We start from the raw sequence: 24,357 nt of genomic DNA, 5'->3' as shown, positions 1-24,357 counted from the left end.
AATGCTCTCCGCATTTAGAGCATGTTGGCATGGCAAGAAACAAATCAAGATCATTCTGTTTCACTGTGAAGCTCAGAGACACAAGGCTGTCCCAGAGCTGGCAGTAAACTAGCGCTGTGGATGGGGATAGGGCTTAATTTGGGCACTTGGGCTTCATGGTCCTCAAGGAAAAGAAGATTGTTTACTTTGAAATCAAATGGAAAGGCGCTCTCTGAACTACCAGATCCTTTATTAGGGCAGAGAAGAAATGGCATGTGGGCTAAGACAGAGAAACACACTAATCCCTTCTGGCACAGCTTCTTGGTGTCTTGTTTTCCTTTCTGAATGAGTTATGGGGAGCAGGGATTTCCTCCTAGGATAGGAGCTTTCTAGTGGTTATCATTAGTAATAATGTTGGAATCAGAATGCCATTGTCTTTCTTGCCATCCTTCAATCCCAAATAAACAACTGTTATCTGAGTTTATAAAGTCTCTGTTGTTGTCCTCCGGGAACATAAAGGGTTATGCTCCCAAAGCTGAGAGGGCAGGATGGATTTCACAGATGCAAACCCAAAATCCTCTACCCCTTTTGCACTCCTGGATTTCCCTGTGTCACAATTGTATAACAGGAGACTGACAAGTCTCTATCCAATCCATAAATCTTGCATGGCAGCTGAATAACATGGAAGGAGTTTAAATGGAAGGATGTCAGATTTGTCCAGCTGCAATTCCTGCTCACCATACATCTCCATACATCAAAAGGAATGTGAAAACCAGGATTGTAGCCATGCAAGCTGTCAGAACAAGGGATTCTTTATAGCACTTTTGATACATTCACAGAAAACATCTTTTTTTTCCTGTGGAAATGCCTTGGATCCAGATGTTCCTTGCTTCAGACCATGTGTGGATTTCTTATCCTGGCAGATCCAGGATGGATTGAAAAAACAGTGTGAGAAAAACTGTTCCTGCCAAGCTGCAGTGCCCAGTTTCATTTCTGAAAGTGAAAACTTGAGGAGGCAGAAAACCTTCCTTCTTCAGTCACTACTTTGTGGCAAAAGCAAAAGAAACCAGAGAATGAGATGAAAGACTGTGGTGAAATCCCAGCAGAACTCTGTGTGCCAAAAAGAAGATGCCAAGGCTCAAGCCCAGAACAGCAAGACATGTAGAAAGTGGTTATGGGCTGGCATGGATGCTTAAACTGCAAAACTTGAGGGATTTTTTTCCTATAACTCAGTCCACAATTTGATGGAGTGTTTGGGGGTGGAGAGGGCAATGAGAGGAGAGTTTGGATGATCTTGCTTTATTTACTTTCCTCCTAGCGTAATTTAGTAGCAAATGGAGCAGAGCTTTCACAGCCTCTTGTGATCTGCAGAAGTGCTTGTGATGCTCTGTTTTCAATCATTGCCATGAGTCAGAATGGTGGTGGATCCTAGATCCGGAAAAATATCAGCCTGTTAGTGGCAACCTGTCTTTAACAGCTGGTAAAAGGGCACTTCCAGGTAGGAATTCCAGTTCTGCTCAGGTGATTATGACCCTCGAAAAGTGGATGGTCTGGTTATATTCAAGGACAAACACATAAGTACTTGATGTCTTAAAGATTAAAGACCTTTGGAAAAATATGCCATAACTCACATTAATTCATTTGTAAGTAATTTTAGTAGTTAAGAGTGCCATTGTGCATGCTTGACTGCAGCCCATTGCCTGGGAACACAAGGTGACACTATGGAATCCAGAGCCCTGCCTGGCCCACACTGGGATGTTAATGTTTTCCAAGTAATTGCAGCCATTCCAAGTTAATGCATGCTAATTAGCCAGCATGCCTCTCCTCAGCCTCAAACGACAGCTGCATGTCGGTTAAGTGCACAGACCCACACAGCATTGCCCAAGAGGCTGTTGTCTTTGGCATGGGAGTAAACCAGGAATCCTGCTTCAGCTTCTGGTGGAACACACTCACCTGGGACAGGGGTATTTCTGCAGACCAAAGACACCTAATGGAACTTAAAACCAAAATCCCAAGAGGGAAAAAGAACCAACAAAAAGTACCCCAAGAGCAGCAGAAACACAGAGCTGCTGTGTTGAATGGAATCCCATGTGTGCTCGGTGGGGTAGTGCTTGCATGTCATCCAAGAGGGTGAGGCTTTTCACTGCTTTTGGCTTGCCTGAAGGTCATGACCAAACAGGATCATCCACTGCTTTAAGAGGTTTATATAAGAACAGCATTCCAGGAATGATTTAGTGTGAACTTCTCTCACTCTTATAGGAAACCTGCCAGAACTATGTGACTGTAGGTTGAAATTGGTGTGTTAAATGACAAGGAGGGTGACATTGTTAAAATCATGAACCTAGAGAATAGTCCTCAGCTATGTGGAGAACTCAGACAACTCAGTGTTTGATATTGTACAGTTGAGGTGGTTACTGATAATTAAAGTGACTATAAAGATTATATTTTGTTTTGAAAAACCTTAATCTCAATTTTAAATCATGTGGAAATAGAAGATTCATCAAGTAACTGTTGATGAAAGGTTTTTAACACTGTCTATTCCATGACATGCCAACAAAGGGATGAGTGAGAGAACAGTGTTTGCCAATAAGATGCTCCTTTACAGTTTGATGAGAGGGGGAAAAAAAGCACCTTTAGACCAAAGAGTTTGTCAGGGCCAGCCATGTTGTTAATTAATAGAGGTATCACAGTGGCTGAGGTCTTAATTAGGCTCAAGCATATTTTGCTGGATACCTGACATGTATTAAAGATAGCTTTGGCTGAAAGCAGCTTATGATCTTAACTGTTTCCAAACTCAGTACCTGCATGGGATTAACTGTAATCACTCAAATAGTCCTGTGGAAATGATATGATTGCTGCTGGGTTTAACCTGGAATACACACTTAAGAGTTTGCAGGATTGGGTCTCCAGTGCCAGGCTGGATAGAGGGAAGTCCTTTATCATAGACCACTACAAAAATTGCTGCTGAAGGCTCACAGCAATACCCTTGAAAGTGAGGTTTTGTTATTCTGTAAATGTAGAACAAAACCTGATTTAAAAGATCATTGAGATAGGAAAGAAGGAAATGGGAAGAAAATACTCTCAGAGTCACATATCTCTGAAATGATACACTGGATTCTACAGTGTTTTATAAGTTATTTAGGTTTTGAAAGTAAACATTCATGCTATCAAACTGTCTTTGGGCAATTTGCACTTAATGGATTTGCTAACTGCAGATAAAAGGATACGTTAGGAGCAGCAGTATGAACATGATTATGTTCATATCCTTCTCCCTTAATTGTGCGAATGGAGCATTTGATCTCAGATGAGACCAACGCACCCTAAGAGAAAAGCAAAATAGGAACTTTCCCTAACTGTCATTGTTATTTCTGATAGTCTCTCTGCAGGCACAGGTGGGCATGCTGGTTTTGCTGCAAGATTTGCAATGCAAACACACCTGCCCTCGAAATACAAACAGAATGATAGGCTCTTATTGTTAAAATGTCATGAAAATATTGACGTTTGACAGTTAGAGCTGCCTAATCCTGCAAACTACATAGAGTAGGCTAATCACCAAAGAATCCCTGTCTTTTGGGGAGCCTCTGCCACAGGTTTCCAGTAAGTGCTTGGGAATCTCTGGTTTGTCCTGTTGCACACGTGGGTGTCACAGTTTTATATGCCCATCCTGGCCAACCTTCTCTCCACACTGTCCTTAGCCTTGCTGCCATGGGCTCATGGAGGCTGTGCACAGGCCTCGTGGTTCTTTCCAAGTAGGAATGGGAACTTGCAAATTTTACAATTTCATGGAGGAAACTCATGTGTTTTATTCCCTTTTTCACTCCTCTAAGTATTTGTTCTTTTCCAGACTACCATAACTAAAACTAAGTGAAAACCTGTCTAAAATGTATTTATTTATCTTTTCATCTCAATTTTTTTCTTTCTCTGAATAAAGCCTGAGAACTTACTTCTAGCTAGCAAATCCAAGGGAGCAGCAGTAAAACTGGCAGACTTTGGATTGGCTATAGAAGTCCAGGGAGAACAACAGGCTTGGTTTGGTAAGTAAATACTTTTTTTCCTCACCACTTATTCAGCATAGCCATTAAGCCTCTCAAACCACCCAGTTCTCACCACAGGGTTATACATGCAGCTGTGTGACTACTTGATATGTGGCTTTAAGGGGTGTTTTGGTCCATAGTTCAGTCCCTACTGCTGACTATGTTTTAGATCTTTTTCTCCAGGAAGGATGTTAACTGTAATTCTCACTGCATTGAACAGAGCTGGACAACAGATATTATTTGTTTAAAAAAAACAAATAGACAAATAAAACAAACAAAATCAGAAAAAAAAAAACCCTAAAGATAAATTCTCCAACTCTTCAAAAATGACCTATGGCTACATTTCCAAACCTCAGAGCTTGCTTAGATAGGACATGGCTGTGCTTCATAGCCTCCTCTTCACTGGCAAAGGTAAACAACCTCATCACACAGCACCAAAGACATCGGCCCAACAGTGTTTATACTGGGGATTTTGCCAGCACAGCAGTACTGATCCAGGGTGGGATGGAGAGAGAGGGGTGTTAATCCATGCTTCTAGGAAATATAGTTTTACAAATGTCCCTTTGCAGGAAGTCTAAGTGCCACTGGCATTTCTTGACCCTGAAAAACTTAGTTTCTTGGTTCCTAGCTTGTTCTAGCTTCTGTCAGCCTGTAAGTTTGACATAGGTGCATACTAGCCCCTTTTCCCCCCACTTTCTCCTGTGTATCTAGAGGAAGGAAGGATGAGAATAGGGCCTGGGAGAGAGGTGGGTGGTTTCCCATCAGGTGTTCAGGTGACTGAGGAGTAAGACAGTAGGTTAATACTACTGAGTGTACCTGCCCAGTCATCAAAACAGTTTGAGCAGTTCTGTGTCAGTTGGGAACACCTGGAGATTTTATTCTGAAGCACTTTGGAATATGACTTGAATGGAAGAAATAAAGGGCTTGAGTACCTGGAGCTGTAGACAGATACTAATTACAGATTACTTGCTACAGTTAACAGGTGCCCAAAGGAAAGTGGTGGAAAATATTTAATACTGATCATTTTAAACAATAGGACGTGTACAAATCTGTCACATCACCCTCTGAACAGATGTGAAGCATGGGACAAAACTTATTGTAAATCCCAGGTGGGAAAAAAACACAGAATAAAATATTTATAGCAGCTACCTGTTATCCCTAAGAGCAGCTAGAAAGTGCAGCTAAAATGGAATAAAGTGACTGTGAGTTTGCTGTCAAGGTTGGAATAAAAGCACAAAGGTTTTGGTGCAGGCAGTGAGTGGAGAGGGAGAGTGTTTGCAGTGGAGGCTATAACTACATGTAGCTGCCCAGGCAGTGCTGTTGGACATATGTTGGCAGCTTGATAAGCTAGCCTGTTGTTTTAAATCCCAGCCTTTATATAAATGGATTCCAGTAATCCACAAAGGCACAGGAGATTGCTCTTGCACATCAACGAGCAGACCAGTACAACAGGAGTGCAATAGGAACAAGGCAAAACACAAGTGATTTGTGACAATGACAAAAACATCAGGTAAACAGGAAGCGTCTCAGGAAAAAAAGCAGCAGATTGAACTTGACTTCAGGGGGATTTTCTGTACATACTGTGGCTACAGATGATGCAGAGGAGGTTCCAATTCCCTCTAAAGCCTTGCACTTCATTTTTTGGTCATTTGCTTCTTGTGAAGTGTTTGGTTTAGACTCACTATCACGAGAACTTGACAGAAGTGAACAGAATGTCTTCAAAGTATATGTGTAAGGAAGAGTCAGCAAGGTAATAAAAACAAAGTAGTCTAATGTGGCTCTTTTTCTATAAAAAATGTGGTACTTGATAAGATTAGTAGGTTCTGTACCTTTCTTGGAGCTTCCTCTGGCAAGCCTTTCCATAGTGGTCTGAGTGTCTTCCTTCAGCTTTGGGACTGCTTGAACAGGGCAGAACATGAACTTCAAAGTACTCAGTGTTTTGAACTTTTTCTCAGTGTCTTCCAGAAGATTTTTCTGCTTTCCACTGGATTCTGCAGGACTTGGTGGCCCATGGCATGTTCTGATTCTAATGATAGCTCTGCATCAGTATGGTTTTCTTTCTTTTTTCCTTTCTTCCCCCCCTTTTTAGGGTGTAGTCCTCTGGTGTGATGGTCCCTTCTCTGTCACAGCAGGAAACTGGCTCGAGCTCTGTGTTTGAATACACAGAATTCTTTGAGGGTTTACATGTTTGTAAAACAAATTTCTTCATTGTCTATTTGTAGAAAGTGTTACAGGGCTTAGTGGAAACCTTCCACCCTGTTAGCAGATGTTTAATGTGCTGGGAAGGTGTCAGGCAGGTGACTCTGCCCCTCGCTGCAGGTGATGGAGTTGCTCTTTATGTTGTGGGATTACAGATGACCTTCAGCAAGTTTTGATTCAAGAGAGGTGCTCACCATTTATCAAGTCAAGGGTAAATATAATCTTTGCATAAGGAAGGTTTGAGACTGTTAGTTATTTAGGCTGAGTGACATCTCATGTGCCCATGCCCCAGCAAACTCACCAAAAGCACAGCATTGATTTTGGATACTTAAATCTCTGGTCACTTAAATCACACAGTGATAGGAGTACAAGGTGATTCATTCTTTTCTACATACTGTACAGTCAGTTTCCAGCTTTGCAGGTGCCCTAGCTGAAGTAGTTCCTACTATTAACAGTAGTTTTCTGAAGAGTACACACTTACTTGGGGTCCCTCTGAACAGAATTATCTGATAAATAAGTTAACTGTTTTATCTGATAAATATCTGATAAATAAGTTTATCTGATAAATAAGTTAACTGTTTAGTATGTTCTGTTTCACTGAGATCATGACTGTGTATCCTTCTGTGTTTGCTTCTTTAAACCACTCAGAATATTGGAGAGAGACTACTTACAAGAGCATGTCGTGACAGGACAGGGGGAATGGCTTCAAACTCAAAGAGTAGGTTTAGGTTGGATATTAGGAAGGAATTGTTCCCTGTGAGGGTGCTGAGGCACTGGCATGGATTGCCCAGAGAAGCTGTGGCTGCTCCATCCCTGGAAGTGTTCCAGGCCAGGTTGGACAGGGCTTGGAGCAACCTGGGCTAGTGAAAGATGTCCCTGCCTATGGCACAGGGTGGGACTAGATGATCTTTAAGGTCCTTCCAACCCAAACCATTGTATGATTCTATGTACTAAAACTATGGCAATTATTTCTATTTAGACTCATTCTGTATATAATTAGATAAGGTTAGCTAGGTGCTTTATTTATTTTCTCTTTCAAGTTTATTTGCAAGTGATGCATAGTAATGTTCATTGAGCTGTGCTAAGTTTTAAAGTCAAGACAACTTTACCTTCCCTTTAAAATGAGCAAAAATACTAATGTAGAGCACTACAGCCAAGAAGAGCTACGAAACAGCACTCTATTTAAAGCTACTTAGAACATCTATATTTCAGCTTCTCCAAAGAGCTTAAGATGTGTTTCCTGTATGATAGTACTCCTAAACAATTCATAGCTCTCATATCAGGAGACTGCAAAAAACAGGCTTGTTTTTCATGACCATGTTTTAGCTCTTTCCTCAGTAGACTATACAGAATGAGTTCCTTCATTTCCTCTTCCCACTCCAAATGATTTGCCATACACTTCATATATTATCACCGTCTCTCATGAGTCTTGTGGAATCCAAGTTGGTATTGCACAAGTGACATGTGGTCCTGCATAAAAGCCACTGAATTCTCACCTTTCATGCATTTATTTTAGGCAAAGATGCTTGGAAGAACACTCACACTCATTGAAATGGCACAGACTGTTAGTGGTCATTAAGTTTTTATCCTTTACAGCGTCCTAAGAAAAGTAACATTTATACCTACATTTTGCATTTCTGCTTAGAGAAAGCAGCACTGTTGGTAATGAATAAAGGATGAAGAACATATAAATTTTAAAGGCTAGATTGCTTCAGAGATGCTTCTGTAAACTTCTGTGAGGAGATTGCCAGAAGTGGAACAACTCCACAGAAATGAAGTTTGCAGTGAGAAGATCAGATTAGCAGTAGCTGTGAGAAATACAAACAGCTAAGGCTGAGCCCTGGGTTTGGTGGGCTTCATCCTAAGTAAAACCCAATTGTGTTATTTGGAAAGCTAAGCCTGTATGTCTCTGAACACTTACTTTACCACCATCTGGCTGAATTGAGTTTCCATTTCTGTGTGAAGAATTTTGATTACTCTTTTTTTCCTTCCTTCTAAATGATTTAATCACTTTTCTGTATGTTGTTTACTCAGAAACCTGCCCTCCCATACCACTCAACAGAACTCCTTAAATGCTCCTTACAGTTATGATATTGTAGCTTAGGTGCCCCTTTGCTTTGCTAATTAATCCCCCACAAATGTCAGAGGAAGTGCTCTGTGTGTGGTAACAACCTTCACAGCTGACAGCTGGTGGACTCCCAGAAATCCCATCCAAGTCATCTTTACAGTCTCAATTTTTATATGTTGGTTCTATTTTAAAACAGCCTAAATTAGGCTAATGATTAAAAATACCCAGTAACAGTTTTTGGCATGCATGGTGTGAAATTTTCTGCCATTCAGTTAATATCTTCAAGGGAATCATTCACATAATGTTTTCCACATTTCCCCTACTCTGCTGAATTTTCACCTTGACCCTGAGCCACAGGTATTTGCATCTCACTCCTGGAAGTCACAGAATCATAATCACAGAGTCAGGTTGGAAGGGACCACAATGGATTATCTGGTCCCACCTCCCTGCTCAACCAGGGCCAGCCCAGAGCACATGGCTCAGGGTTGGGTCCAGAAAGTTCTTGAGTATCTCCACTAAGGAAGAATCCATGTCCTCTCTGTGCAATCTGTTCAGTGCTCAGTGACTGCACAGGAAAGGAAGTTCTTCCTTGTATTCAGGTGGAACTTCCTTTGCTCTTACCTCCCACTTTGTTGGTTTCCACAAGTGAGAAGAGCCTGATCCATCCTCTTGGCACTTCCCATTCATGTACTTGAGTACATCAATGAGGTCCCTCTCAGTCATCTCGAGGCTGAACAGCCCCAACTCCCTCAGCCTTTCCTCATCACTGAGGTGCTCCAGTCCCTTCAGCATCTTTGTTGCCTTCTGCTAGACCTGCTCCAGGAGCTCCATGTCCCTCTAGTCTTGAGGAGCCCAGAACTGGACACAGCGCTCCAAGTGTGTCCATACAAGGGCTGAGTAGAGAGGCAGGATCACCTCCCTGACCTGGTGGCAATGCTCTTCCCCATGCATCCCAGGATCCTATTGGCCTTCTTAGCCATAGGGGCTGGCTCATGGATAGCTAGTTGTCCACCAGAACTCCCAGGTCCTTTCTACAGAGCTGCTTATTAGCAGGTCAGTGCCTCTACCAGACATGATGGCAGACAGGGATGCTCTTATTCTGCACAAGTGTTCCCATTATTGATCCTTCTAGGTGATGTACCATAAAAAGCAAATTTCCAAATCAAGCAGTTCGTGGTTGATGACTTGGGAGATGATGTCCTGTGTCTTGTGGGCTGAGGTGAACGTCACTTGACTTTTGCAGAGCACATACAGCTTTTGACAATAATTCCTTGGCTTTTGGCAGGCTTTGCTGGTACCCCAGGATACCTTTCCCCAGAAGTGTTACGGAAAGATCCTTATGGCAAACCTGTGGATATGTGGGCATGTGGTAAGACATTACTCTGAAAGATGTGTTCAGTCCACTGTGAAGTGTTTTAAGGGTGAGAAATGATGTCCAGATTGCATTATATTCTGCATCAGAAAATGGGCATTTAATGAAATTCAGTATTAATTTTCAATGGAGGTCATTGGATTTTCTGTTATTCTACAGCTGCAGGTGTGTGATGCCTGAATAATTAGAAAGGGTAACAGTTCACCCTGTGAGCTGAGCCTTAGTTTTGGTTCACAAGCAGCCTAAAATATGAGCTGACCAACACACCACAACTGCAGGTTTAAACTGCAGAATTAAATGCTTTGTGAACTAGAGTACAGAGCAATTATTTATCACCCAATTCTTGAAGCAGTGTAGTGTGAGGTACTGGCAGGTACCCAGCTGAAAACAGTGGCTGCTTTCCTTGTTGTACTTCTACCCACAATCCTTATTTGGTTGTATTTATGGAAGCAGTTCTTCAGTAACAGAGAACCATCTCTGTAAGAACAGCAGGTGGTCGTTTAATTTCCTATTGACCATATACTTATACAGATAAACTGAGTTGCCCAAATTTTCTTTGCATGAGATGAGTCAAAACACAATCTTACAGACACCACTACTAGCCATGATAAAACCAGAAGTAATAAATGCATTTTCCTCAAACATCCAGAATCATGGAATATTATTTCTGCAGTTAGATAAATATTTCCAGTATTCCTGATCTATGGTGCTCATGATTGCCCATAAGAGGTTCTCTTGTGAACCCCACATGTACTGTTTTCTCCAGGAGGAAGTGCAGTATTTTCCAGTGACTTGGATGATACTCTTGAGCCTTTTGTTTTACATGGTTGTTAGGTACTAAGTGAATTTCTGGAGTTTGTATCTTGAAATTCCTTAATGGTGCTGTGAATCTTCTGCAGGAGTCATTCTGTACATCCTCCTGGTGGGATACCCTCCATTCTGGGATGAAGACCAGCACAGGCTCTACCAGCAGATCAAGGCTGGTGCTTATGATGTATGTACCATGCTGTCTATTCAGCTATTTGTAATTGTACCTCTGAGTAGGAGTTTCCTAGAGTGAAAAGTGAAATTGGAATGGTTTCCTAATTTTTATGTCTTGATGATCTTAGAGTCACTCAAAATAGCTAAAGTTGCTTTAATAACTTGAACCTGATTGAGATGGGAACACCCTATGCCAATTTAAAGCTGATTTGCCTATGGCTCCAAGCTTTCATTGTCTGCTCCTTGTATACATCAAATAAGCTGACGTTATCCTGGTGAGCCTCTTGTGGCCTCTGTGACCTCCCAGGGGCCTGTGTTTTCCCTTGGGGTTTATCACTTCAACCAGTGACTCTAAACTCCATCAGTTATTCCAAATTGTTTCTAAGAAGTCTACAACTTCCTAAATATAGACCTTGCACCATCATCTATTTATATTGTGTTAAACAGAAAAGAGTCTGTTGGTCCTCAGGTTTAAGTAACTTGTGAATGATGAAGAGGGAAAAAACAGAACCTTATGATTTTTAAGCTCTTCTTTGAATCCAGTACTGGATCCTTAGGTAAAATTGTTTAGAGATTACAGAAGATAATATACCCATGTGTATTTTTCTCTGAAGTTCCCCTCCCCAGAATGGGACACAGTGACTCCTGAGGCAAAAGACCTTATCAATAAAATGCTCACTATCAACCCAGCGAAACGTATCACAGCATCAGAAGCACTAAAGCATCCATGGATCTGTGTAAGTAATTTCCACAGGTTTAACAGGGTGATTTGAGTTATTGTTTAGTTCAGCATATAGCAAAGGTGTTTGGAGGGTAACTTTTGTCCTTACTCATGCAGCTATGGAACTAGGGGGTGTAAAGTTGTAATTACACAGATAAAGTCAATAGTGGTGAATGTTGAGATCTCAACCTGGGATAAGATTGTTGCAGAAATAACTCCTTTGCCCTGACTTTGTGGTGCAGAAGTTCCTGCCAAAATTAGAGTGTTGTTTTAAATTCTAAGTGAAACTCATTTACAAAAATGTAACTTTGAGTTAGATAGCACTTTGCTTCTTCATTTCCCTGTGACCATTATGATAGGCATGAACTGTAAAGACAGGAAATGAAAAGCATTTTAGAAGTCAATTTTCAGGTAGCAGAGGCTGCCTGGTTGCTCCTGCATCCAGGGCTGCTCTCCAATTCTCAGTGTATTCCACACTGTGACTTCTAAAGAGGACTTTGCAGGTGAAAAAGGCTGAGTAAAATGAGACCTCAGTTTTGTTGCTTTGGAATTTTCCCACATGTGTAGAGGTCTGCACAATGTCAGATGAGGTAGAAAATAAACACCCAAGTTTTGGACCATGTGGGTTGTAATATGTGTGTTGTAGAGTAAATAAACTGCCAAACAGCTTGTTGGGTGTCTTAAAATTGTTCTTCTCTTCTTCTCCTAGCAACGTTCGACTGTTGCCTCTATGATGCACAGACAAGAGACTGTAGATTGCTTGAAGAAATTCAATGCAAGAAGAAAACTAAAGGTAAGAATGAAAACTTGTGCTCATGTTCCACATATAAAACAAATGGTCCCTAAGCACATTTTTGCTGCATATTACGCTTAATTGAACTATTGATAAATGGTCAATTTTTGCCACGAGGATCTTAGACTTTTCATGAAGGTGAATAGAATTTAGCATATTTTGTATTCAAAATAATAACAATCAGCTTCATTTAGACATTTAAAATATTTTGGTGAAGGAAAATCCTTAAGGTTATTCTTTTGGATTATCCTTTCTTTTTTTCCTGGCCTGATGGGAAATTTTTACAGATGTGAACATTTCTAGTGTTGTTTGTACATTACAAATAATCTTCTATTCCTCCCTAAAAAATGAATCTAAAGATGTCAGTAAAGTCTCTGTCATATTCAGCCATGTAACTGCTGTGCCTGGGAGCACTTGTGGCTTATGCATTGTGTGCTCACAACTGGGAAATATTAGAGCTTATCAAGATTGCTGATAGGTGTGTGCTGAAGATTAAACCACAGTTTATGCTTTCATGGCCTGGTGGGTGAGAGGTAATGCCCAGACAATCTGTTCTTCCAGGGCTGGTTCAGTAACTGATGTCACTTCCGCGCGTTTTGTTTTCGGTTGTGTCTCGTTCACGTGCAGAACTTTACACGAGTGTGATGCTAATTTGAGCAAATGTGTGTGCACACAGGGGGCCATTCTGACCACAATGCTGGCTACCAGAAATTTCTCAGGTATGTTCACTGAGCGACAGATTAATACAGTACTTATGCTTTGATGTCTGTCATGACTAAGGTCTAATTAGGATTCAGCAGTACACAAAGATCTTTGTTATACAGGAGCATCTAAATATGATATTTCTGAAGTTGTTTCCTTTGAAGAAGTAAATGAGAATTTAAACTATTTCAGCCAAAGAGATTGTCTTCTAGTCTAATTTTTCAGTAGAATTTGAGCTCCTTCCCTGTATTTTGGTTGTTACCTGTCAAAAGATGGACAGTGTTTTTCTGCCTGTTCTGGTGGAGGAGAATTGAAAGTGATGCATATAACTCCACATGCATAAGTGTCACCAAACCACATTGAAATCTTACTTATTTTTATACATGTGAACTGTCATTCCATGATTCTTTTACATCCTGTATTAAAACTAAAGTAATGCACCTCCATTTCTTTATTGCTGTGCTAAGAAATAAGAAATGTAGTAACATGAGTCGTCCTTTTCCTGCTCTTGTAATGCCTAGCAGTGCCTAGCTGGATATTATAACATTTGTTTCCCCTTCATGAAATCATTCTGTAGTGTTATCCCTGAAGATTTGGATCTTTATACTAAACAAATAGAATAGCAAAAGTTGCACTTGCTGTTAGCAGAGTTAGAATTGTCCTCCATAGCACTATTGCCAAAATCTTGATGCTATGTTGAATTTGTCGTTTTTCCATTAGAGACTTTGAGTGAATGATGAAAAAGAACACCAGCTTTAAAAATCCATGATTGTACATACCCTCCTCCTCTATGATGCAACTGTTGGAGTGTAACATAAATTACTGTACAGACAAAAACATGATAGTGCTTTGGGCATGTTTTGAGTAATAATAAGCACTGACTCATCCAAAAAAATTGCATAATCGTGAATGCCAGAACAACTTGTTCAATTTGCATTGTGCTTAACATACAATTTCTTTCTTAGTTAAGTGCCTTTATTTAATACACACCTAAACACAGAAGGCTGCATTTACTTCAGCTCCTTTGAGCTGATGCCTAATGAATCCCCAGTGTTTGCCAGCTCATTTAAAGGTGGGAATGCTGCAGGCTGCACACCCTGTAAAAGTGAATGACTGTTAAATATCCAACAAATAAATCATCCTCATCCCTTTCCATGACTGTCACTGTCTATACATGTAAGGATCAAATTCAACTTCCATGAACAGTCAAAGTTGAAGTAGTTTTAAACAGTATTTCAGCATGAAAAGCCAACAGGATTTGTTTTATGCTTTGTTTTTGGATTTTTTTTCACCCGTCACCTCCTGTTTTACACCATAATGACCTGTATTTTTTTCTTGGTGACATTTGATTTTTCCATTTGGTTCATTCATTGTATTTCATTGCCAAGCATGCTTTGGGAGGTCATTTGTCCATAAAGATGTGGTTATAAAAGTGTTTTATTTTCCTTTTTTTTCTTCCTTTTATGTGGAATGTATATTTCTTGTGAGGTAAGACCCTCAGCACGTGAAAGGAACTTCTTTTTTCCTCTTCTAAATCCAAATTGCTGTTTGTCCTCAATCACTTTAATTTCTCCATGTTGTCACAACAGCATTTCTTTCCAGCCTGCTTTCTGGCCTATTAGTGCTGCCTTAGGTTTTATTTATAGCTCTTGCTTGTAGTTGCAAGAAATCTTTCATTGTGGGCTTAATTTAGAATATGCTGATTGCTTTGCTCCTGCAAATTCTTTCAATATTTGATTTGTATGCAGTATCTGTGATTAAAGAAAGATGAATCAAAATACTACGAAAATTACATTCCAAGCCAAACCCAACAGAGGCAGTTGAGTACGGAATACATCCTACAACATGAAATACTGCATAGTAATCCATCCCGGGCACGTTTTGAGGGACATGCTGGCAGTGCCACACACACAATACTTGTTGTTATTGCTTTTTGGTGCCCTCATTTTCCTGGCTTTCATTTAATTGTTTACATAGAACGTGTAATGTTTGCTCAGCATTGAAAGAACTCACAAGTTTCATGCACAAATGGAGCAAAAGGACCTACAGCAGCCTATAAGGATTAGTGTATGTTTCCTCGTATTTTCATAGAATTTTAGGGGTTGGAATGGAGCTTAGAGATCATCCAGCCCCAATGCCCTGCCCTGGGCAGGGACACCTCCCACCAGAGCAGGTTGCTCAAAGCTTCATCCAACCTGACTTTGAGCACTGTCAGGGTTGGGGCAGCCACAGCCTCCCTGGGCACCCTGTGCCAGTGTCAGGGCTGGGGGGGATGAAACAGGCTTTGAAAGCAGTTAACTTCTATGTTTTCTGGCCTTATGTTTCAGAAATAGCTCCTCCCTTTGCTTTCCCTAAATGCATTCCTCAAGTTAAAGGAGTGCCTACAATATTTGTGGTGACGTAAAAGCTAAGGCCCTGTTGCATCAGATCCTGTAAGCACACATTGCAACAAGGTGTATCTTATCAAAGATGTATGGAAAATGGTTTGTTTTCAATATTTACGCACATATTTCTGTGAACAAAAACATGCAGCAGTCCTATTGCATAATACAGGCGCATGTATTTTTGTTCATCTTATTTGTAAGCCATGGGCCTTGTGGGAGCTCTGATGGCAGTGTTGGCTGATGTCCACAATTATTACACTGCATTCAGAGGGCTGATATGTTAATGAAATCATAAACATTAACCTGGCTTCACTTTCCAGGTTTTATTTCATGTAAACAACATAATAATGGACATCAGTCATTTCTGTGCAGTCACTGAAGTGATCCTGTATTTTCTGTGCTCTAAAATGAGCACTTAATGCCGATGCATTTGGAAAATAAGCCACAATTACAAGAATTAGCTTCAACTGTAAATTACATATTCATAAACTTAAATACCCTCAGGCTGAGCAGCCTTAGGCTCACAAGGTCCAATTGGTTTGGGGTTTTTTATTACTGCCATCCTTATGATGGAGCTCCATGTCAGGACTGTCTCCCTTATATGTAGCACAGCAATTTCGTACAGCCCATTTGGAAAATAAGCCACAATTACAAGAATTAGCTTCAACTGTAAATTACATATTCATAAACTTAAATACCCTCAGGCTGAGCAGCCTTAGGCTCACAAGGTCCAATTGGTTTGGGGTTTTTTATTACTGCCATCCTTATGATGGAGCTCCATGTCAGGACTGTCTCCCTTATATGTAGCACAGCAATTTCGTACAGCCCAAGCTGTGAAATATGATCGGAAGTGAAGATTGGGTCATAAACAGCAATCAAACCCAAATAATGCCAGGCTTGTTGTGTAATTTATTATTCTTCAAGTCTTTGGCAGTGAGTCACGAAGCATTTACGCTTTAGTGAATAGTTCATTTGGATTTGGTAGGTCAGCCAGTGTGTATTTCTGCTGGAAATGCTTTCAGGTTCAGAGCTGAGCTGTGCTTGCTTGCACGTTAGCCCTCCAAATTTAGCAGTTTGGAGGGATTTGGTGCCAGTTTTAAGTGGTGGAATTGAAAGCCTAGCACAGGAATAATATTATGGCAAATGAAGTTTTGCCCATCAGTCTTCACTGCTTTGAAGAAACGTGATCAGTGTACACCCTGACTCAGAAAATAGCAGGTTTTCTTCATTAGAAGCTGAAGCAAAGCCTAGAATTTGTTATTTTTGACCACTGGGAAACAACTCTCCAAAACAAGACTTTGCTAGCAAATTGTCCTTCCCTTCTGATTTACAACTGCCTTGACCTTTCACGCAAGGAGACTGATGCTGCCCTGGTGGGAAATTCCTAAAGGTGGAGCAGATAGATAACACTGCACCTCACCACGATCTCTAGGTACCTTACTGATCTGATGCAAGTTATTTTTATGTCCCTGTCACATTAATAACATCAGTGGGCTCTGCAAACATCTGGTGCAAGTCCCTGCATCAGAACAATACTTCTTCATAGTCACATCAAACTATCAAACAGATAAAACAATCCCCATCAACAAATACATTGCAGTTGAAAACATGAATATACCCAAAGCTGCTGCTTTTACACTCACCCTGCTTCCATTTCCTCTCTGCTGCCCAAGGAGCTCTCTCCTTGTCTAAGTACAGTTATCCTACAACTTTAAATCAGATGTTTGATCATCTTAAGTATTGGTAGTTTCTCAAAGATTGCATTCCCTATACTTAGAGAACAAAAGGAGGAAATAAAAGCTGAGAATGTCTGTGGAGCTGGGAGGCAGTGGGGGTTGTGTGCAGCTGGGTAAGCTCAGGGGGAACCACCTGACACTGAAATTCTTTGTCTCCTTTTACAGCAGCCAAGAGTTTGCTGAAGAAACCAGATGGAGTTAAGGTAGGTTAAATGTATTTTATTAGTCACCACCTATCTGTAACTTCTGCCAGGTCTTAGAATTGATTGCTGTTATTCCTTTCCTTTAGAGAAGTTGTTAATAAGTGCTTCTTACTTATTTGAAGTCATTAATGCTAGCAGGTAAAGCTTAAAAATGAAATGAAACACCTGAAAAACAGGAATTAAATAGAAGCTAGAAAACTACTGGAGAAAATGCTTTTCTTGCTATTTTAATGAAGGATGACTGTGTAATTAATGACCCAGAGTTATTAATTAACTTATGCACAATGTTTGGTGGTGGGTGTGTTAGCTTTGTAGGCATCAGTGTCTATCTGCAGCTCTATTGCCTCTCTGTTTCGCCTTGGCTTTTCATTGGGTTTCATGGAAGACCAAAAGTTTGTGGGTAGGCTTGGCTCCACATGAGGTGTATTCTGCCAGATGTACTTGTTATATTTGGCAGAACTTGAGGGGTTTACTATCTCAACAAATCAGCTCATCCTGACTAAGAGACCTTGCTAAGAAGGGAACATTTTGGCAGCTTTCGTACATGATTTAGAGCTCCTATTGTCACGTCACCAGATCCTGCAGGAGGAGAGATTCTGCACAAGTGAACATTCTAGATAAATACTTGGAAAAAAAACTCACTCAGCAGGACATTTATTTTATTTCTTTTCTCAGAGGACTCCTGAAGACTAATATGCTATAATGCCTCAAGCTTTCACTATGAGAATCAAAAGATATTCTTCTGTGTTCTGTGTGTTCACTCAGAAGTGTCTCTGACCTGAGTTTTAATTTTCTACTTAATGTCTTAGTTTTACAAAACATTATAAATACTTAAGTACAAGATTCACGGTATATTTGTTCCTATTCTCCCACACATGCACACTTTTCTGATCAAAAAAATGAGCCTGGCCTAAAATGACATGAGTACACTATGATTTCGGTGCTTCTCACTGCCAGTAGTAGATGTCTTAGTCACATGGAGAAGCACATATTCCATCACTCCTGTGGACAACCCTTACCATGTCTCATTGTGGAATACATAAATTTTATGCACTCTATCTGACCAGCTTTTCCTTTCTAAATATCATTCCTCCTACAGGTCTACGTGGTATTTGTTCTATCTCAATTTCGATTAGAATATGGGAAACAATTGTTGCCAAAATTTTGCCTACCCTTGTTGGGATTTGAGACTTTGGTTTCCAGTACTTGTTATGTGTCTGCTGTTTGTCTGCATGGTCATGTGGAGCAAAGGGAGTAGATTTACACCTGGGGAAGTCTGTTTTTGTCGTTTCTGTTACTGAGATACTGTATACTCATAGCATTTTTCCACCCCTTCCTACAGCTTAAGCTGTCTTTTTTTCTGATTTAAAAAACAAAAAGCCAAAAGAGAAATATACTGTACTCCATGCATTGATACTTCAAATCCAACCAGTCACGTTTTCTTCTTTTCCTTTCTCTCTGACTGGTCAATTCAGAAAAGGAAGTCCAGTTCGAGTGTTCAGATGATGGTGAGGATCTTTATCGACAGATTTTTTTCCTCCTGTGAAACGTTCACACTTAGAAATCAAACAGTTGCATTTAGCTTTGTTAACATACTGTGAGAAGCTGCCAGACTTTAAAGCCCAACCTTGTGAGTTTTCAGCCTACAGTTGCTATATGCCATCCACAGTGACTCGTTCTGCAGTTCTTTCAAGCAAGTCTGTAATGGTTTTTTAACCTGGGGACATATGAAAACAACAAAGTAGATGTAACATCAGCCAATGCAGCTGTCCTTAGTCAATAAGAAGAGTAACCAAATAGTAACCTTATAACAGCTTTCTATTCCTTTTTAAAACCTCCTGATCTTAAAAGCTAATGTATTAATACCGTAAAACATTGCACAAACCATGTTGCACAGTGCAATAGTATTGCATTAACTGAGCCACTAGAGCCCAAGATGCCATGCTAAATGCTCAGGAGTGAAACAGCCAATTTCCCAGCCTTTCCATACTACAGTTTCCCAGCCAGCTTCCTCCACAGCTCAGGACTGTGCCACAGGATGTCTAACTGACAGTCTCAATAACTTTCCTTCCTCCTCAATCTACTCTCCAGTCTTGTGTCCATTCAGCCTCTATGATCCCACATGATAACTTACTCTATTCCTGTTTGTTATGGTTTTGAATCTGCCCTTTGAGGTGTTCATGATGATGGGCTGTGCCTGCTGCTGCCAGCAGAGAGAAGGCAAATATCGCTCATCCAGGTCTGGATGATTTAAGGTTTGAAAAACATGTCGTATGAGGAAGAGCTGAGGGAATTGGGTTTGTTTAGCCTTGAGAAGAGACTCAGGGAGGACCTCATGGCTCTCTCCAGCTCCATCACAGGGTTGGGGAGAGGTGGGAGATGTCTCTCCTGCCGTCAGGGGGAGGGAGGACGAGAGGGAATGGCCTTGAGCTGAGACAGGGCAGAGTCAGATTAGATGTTAGGAGAGACCTGTTAGGGTGTTCAGGCACTGGAATATTGCCCAGGGAGGTGGTGAAGTCACCATTCCTTGAGGTGTTTAAGAGGTGTCTGGATCTGATGCTGGAGGGTTTAGGGGTTCCAGCAGTGACAGGTTAATGGTTGGACTCAATAGTCTTAGAGGTCTCCTCCAACCTTGGTGATTCTTTGGTTCTATGATCCACACCTTTCACTGGGAAGTACAACCCTCCTTAAGAACCAAAGACTGCTGATAAGGTCTGAGCAGTTATGTATGTAATTTGTCTGTTATTTGGGTGAGCACAGGATTTCAGTGCCAGGATCAGTGGTAGTGGTGTCCAAAGGAAGGTCACTAGAAAGAAAGGTCCAGTGTGGGTATTGCTAGGATCCCAAACCTGAAGTGTGTGTTAACATTTTGCTATGGAAGTACCATGTGAAAGATTAAGTCCCATGATACAGTGTTTGTTCCTTAAAATATTTTATATTCTATGGAAAAAAAGACCCATAATGATTTCTATGTTCATGCCCAGCTGTTTGGAGCGTGTGTGTGTGTCTGTCCTGCTCTGCTGTCAGACCTCAGAGAGTGGCTTCTGGCAAAATATGCATTAGCATAAAAGTTCTCCTTCACAACAACAACTAGAAGGTCACTAATTAAGCATAAATCAACTTTAGAACAACTGTTTCCTATGAAAATATTTTATTCCCTCTGGAATGATATCCCTATGCTGTTAAAAATACATGCAAAATATACCATGTGTGTTGAGATATTAATGTATCTGTGTTCTGTGAGAGAGAAAACATGTACAGATAATTGCTGTTTTCTCTCAAAGATTCAAAGGCTTTTACCAAGCTCTGGTTACATGGAAATAACAGTTTTGAATGACTTTCTCTCTCCCTGCTGTTACTAATGAATGTTGGGTTCTCTATATCTTACTAAAGGAGGTTTGAATGTATTTCCTGCAGTTTTCAGCAGTAGCTATAATGGATTGTGTTTGTTTCCGTAGAGCTGTCACCAAGGGAGTATGGACCCAAACCTGCTCTCCTTACTCAGGCAAAATTGGAGCTGAAATTTGATTAACCTGCTTTCATTGTGTATTCAACAACATTCATTTGGGATATCACTTAAGATTTTGCATTAAGCTGCTACTGACTAGGACTGTATGAAATCTGGGGAAATCTTCATTACTTTCCTCATTTTTTTTCTTTGTGCCTATTTGCCTTTAGTTAGAGCCCTTTAATTTGTAATCTTTCAATGACTACACTGTCCCAAAAATATGAATTTAGTGTTTTACAACTTGATTTTTCTCTTGTTTTGGAAGGTTTGTCTGTGTTCTCACTATTCCACAATTCTCCTGGAGAACTTTTGTTTCCTGAAGTGGTTGGGATGTTCTTAAAGCTTTTCCCTGAGTAAGGAGTTCGGGTTCTGCCCATTTCAGAGTCCCATAAATATCAAAGCAGGTTAATTGAACTGTAAAACACTTGCCAATAGTTTTGTCTCCCCATGAAAGACTTTATGCACAAAGGTATTTGTTCTCTCCCCGTCTTGACCTCAGACACCCTTACATTTATGGCTGCAATGGTGAATAGATAAATGAAATTTATTTGATGAGAACTAGGCTAGGATGGAGCATAAACTAAGCACCTGGAAGTCAATAATGACTTACATTTTCTCTTAGTGACAATTTCTGTAGAGAGAGCATTGCTAAAAACTAACTGTTCTCATCCTCCTGCTGTAGTGCATGATGATCTTGGATTTTAGATCAAAGAAAATTATTTTTATTGTATAAAGGAGAATGGTTCCTATCACAAGTGTTACTAAATAACATTTAGTGCTGACATAATGTTCCCTGATTGACTAACCAAACTGCTTTTGATTCCTCAAAGCCAGTTAAAAGCTGGTTAAGATAAAGAAATTTGCAGTCTGTAATTAATTACTGCAAATCCTGTTGACATTTCCATAATCTAGACATTCCCTGAGTATGATTCCCTTCAGCTGCAGGCTTCATTCCTGCCATCCACGAGTCAGCTGGGCCAAAGTAAAATGGTCATCAAAAACTGCAGAGGACATGAAGTTCCCTGAATTTCCCTGGTGGTGCTCAGTGCTCAGGGCTGGAACTTAGCAAAGCCTTAACTTGAAAGTTAAGTTCCTCATGCTGGGAAGCTGAATTGCTCTTCTGGGCCTACAGAGCCACTGGGAAGTTTAAATCGTAAGGCAGATGCTTCATTCGCAGCTCAGTTTGCTCCACTCTTCTAGGGCTTCCTCTTTCTTTGTGCCTTTTCATGTGCCATAGAAAGGCTTTTCTTTTAGAAGAAAAAATAGCCAGTTTTGGCCCAGAATTGCCCCAGTTTATTTCTTTAAACATAGAAGTTAATTACATTTTTAGAAAAATCCATAATGAAAAAATTTTTGAGTTTTTCTCCCTTGTTTTACACATTTATTACTAAGTACTATGACTAGAAGATTCAGTGGAACTTCTTTTTTTTTTTGCTCCAAGTCTTTCCAGACTATATCTTTACACCTAGTTCTGCATGCTGCTTTGGACTGCTCTGGTTAAAGTAGACACAACCAAAATGTACCTAATATTTTTCCCTAATTATTGCAAGAGGAAAAAAATACATCTTTCAAACCAATTTTCCTATTCTTCAGTCTTGGCTCTTAGTGCATGTAAAAAGTGGCTCAGTACATTACCCTTAATATTTCTGTTCTTCCCATCCCATGGTGTTAATGAAAGCTTAAAAATAGATTTAAAGAATCAGGTACCTTTAAACTTACTGCTAAGCAGTTTAATTGGAATGATGTTTTACAGATATCAAGGCCAGAAGTCTTGCAAAGGTGCAGTGCTGTGCTAAGCTTAAGCAGTACCATGATGACCTACATGTCAGATATGTCCTGACTGGTGGAGTAACTCCATGTGTGCCATAGGATGAAACCTTATGCTTCCAGGTTATAGCACCAGGACTGAAAGGTTGCTCACAGCTGCTAATTTGTGTTGAAAATAGCACCAAATAAGCTAAAGGGGCATCAATTTTTTCTAGTGTCAGCGATATTTATTCTGCTATGGAATCAGAAGCCAATAGAGCAGATCTATAGATTCCTGGAGAGCTACAAACAATCAAATATCATTTATGGTAGTGCTAATTGCAAATCAAGAACTACTGGGTGAAATCAGTTAACGCTGTTGCATGTCAGGAAATGGCGATGGCTGTTTAGGACTTTCTTCAAGCCTGTATTAATTCTTTATTCTTCTTATATGTGATTAGCTGCTACTTAAGGGCTCTCTGGTCTGTTAAGTGTCCCAGTTGAAGTCATCTCTGCCTTATGTAGCCCTGGGTGTAGTGCCTGTGAGAGCCCATCCCCGCTGGGAGGAGCTGCCCGCCAGCTCCAGGAGCTGCTCTTAGCGTTCCTGCAAGTTCATAAGTTCATCTTTCTGTGATTCTTTATTTCCATATCTATATCTAGCTATAGATATCTATGTCTGTCTATAGATGTTCTATACAGAGAGATATAGATCCGGTGCCTCCCGCGAGTTCTAAGGCCTGTCTGTTTCTATTTTCTGCATACCTACAGATAAACAACAAAACCAACGTGGTAACCAGCCCCAAGGAAAATATTCCTACCCCGGCGCTGGTATACCTGGAATTTTCCTTCTCATGCTATCTTGGAAGTTTTTGACTGTCTTCTGTTTGTTCTTCCTTCTTGGTTTTTGTTTTTTTTTAATTTGCTTTGTTTTTTTCATGCATTGACTCTGTTTGCTTTCAAAAAACAGGTTTTGGAAAAGCTTTTTGTTTGAATTCTGGTGTGTTTTTTTCGTGTGAGGAAGTCCATTAGAGCGTGTTTATTGCCAGCCCATGCTAAGTGGGAGCTGGATGCGGTAGAGTCGTAGCTTTTGTAACTGTAGCTGAGTTTTGTGCATGCTGTGCCAGAGAGTGAGTAGAATGCGCTTGATGTTGCTCTTAGCTCTTTGCCTGATGACTGTTTCCACCTATCAATGCTAACCTTCTGCACAGAAAAAGAACCATAACTCAAAAAGCAACTCTATCATTTCTCTGCTTTGTCTTAGTGTAAGTATTGGTATCCAGAAGAGCTAACAGGATTATTGCTAGGCTGCCATAAACCAGACCTTATTCAGCTTTTCATCCCATAAAAACTCAGCAGGACTTTGCAAGTCTTCTCTGGGATCAAGAGGCATCTAGAGCTAAGCATTTTTCCTTGTTTCTCTTCCATTTGAATCGGCAGGAGACATCACTCATTAATAAACTCTGGTAGGAACATGTTGCTAATCAGAGTGATGTTTGAGAGTGTTTCCATTGCACTCTTGCTTTTATTAGTAGCTCTGTTCCTCAGGCATTGCACGTATCACAGTGCTCCAAATGCCAGTGCCTAAATACCTGGTTTATGGGGTATTTTGTCCCATATGCATATATAACTTTGAAAGTGGGGATAATTCACACATAGCAGGAAAGATTTTTCCTCTGGAATTGTTTTGAGCAGCTGGCACTGACACATGCCCTAAGTAATGTCTAAGGACTAGCTAGCAAGTTTCATGCAGGAGTGTATGGCAGTCTGTTCCCAGACACAGCCATGCCCAATAGTCCACGCTGAAAGTGTGCTGGCTAACTGCCATTCCAAAGATTATTGAATCTGTTCAAGGGAAAAGGATTTGGGGAAATTATTCTTCTAAATGACATGAAGATCTCTCTCACTTGCTGTGCCAAGGCAGCAATTGGTAG

The 24,357-nt window shown here is 40.5% G+C and overlaps 1 protein-coding gene across 1 annotated transcript in view; it reads left to right on the top strand.

Moving 5' to 3' along the window:
* LOC103803837 (calcium/calmodulin-dependent protein kinase type II subunit delta) overlaps positions 1 to 24,357 on the top strand; it is a gene marked incomplete at its 5' end in the record, with an annotated part of 28,555 nt that overhangs the window by 1,069 nt on the left and 3,129 nt on the right. The window contains 8 exons of the mRNA XM_009076413.1: positions 3,911 to 4,013; positions 9,566 to 9,649; positions 10,552 to 10,646; positions 11,248 to 11,370; positions 12,064 to 12,147; positions 12,824 to 12,866; positions 17,135 to 17,172; positions 23,195 to 23,254. Of these exons, the coding sequence (XP_009074661.1) occupies positions 3,911 to 4,013; positions 9,566 to 9,649; positions 10,552 to 10,646; positions 11,248 to 11,370; positions 12,064 to 12,147; positions 12,824 to 12,866; positions 17,135 to 17,172; positions 23,195 to 23,254 (630 nt within the window). The remainder of the gene's footprint in view (positions 1 to 3,910; positions 4,014 to 9,565; positions 9,650 to 10,551; positions 10,647 to 11,247; positions 11,371 to 12,063; positions 12,148 to 12,823; positions 12,867 to 17,134; positions 17,173 to 23,194; positions 23,255 to 24,357) is intronic.

The sequence above is a fragment of the Acanthisitta chloris genome, unplaced genomic scaffold, assembly GCF_000695815.1.
Source record: "Acanthisitta chloris isolate BGI_N310 unplaced genomic scaffold, ASM69581v1 scaffold37886, whole genome shotgun sequence".
Lineage (NCBI taxonomy): Eukaryota > Metazoa > Chordata > Aves > Passeriformes > Acanthisittidae > Acanthisitta > Acanthisitta chloris.
Note: the sequence above shows the minus strand (reverse complement) of the source record. Positions and strands in the feature narration are given on the sequence as shown.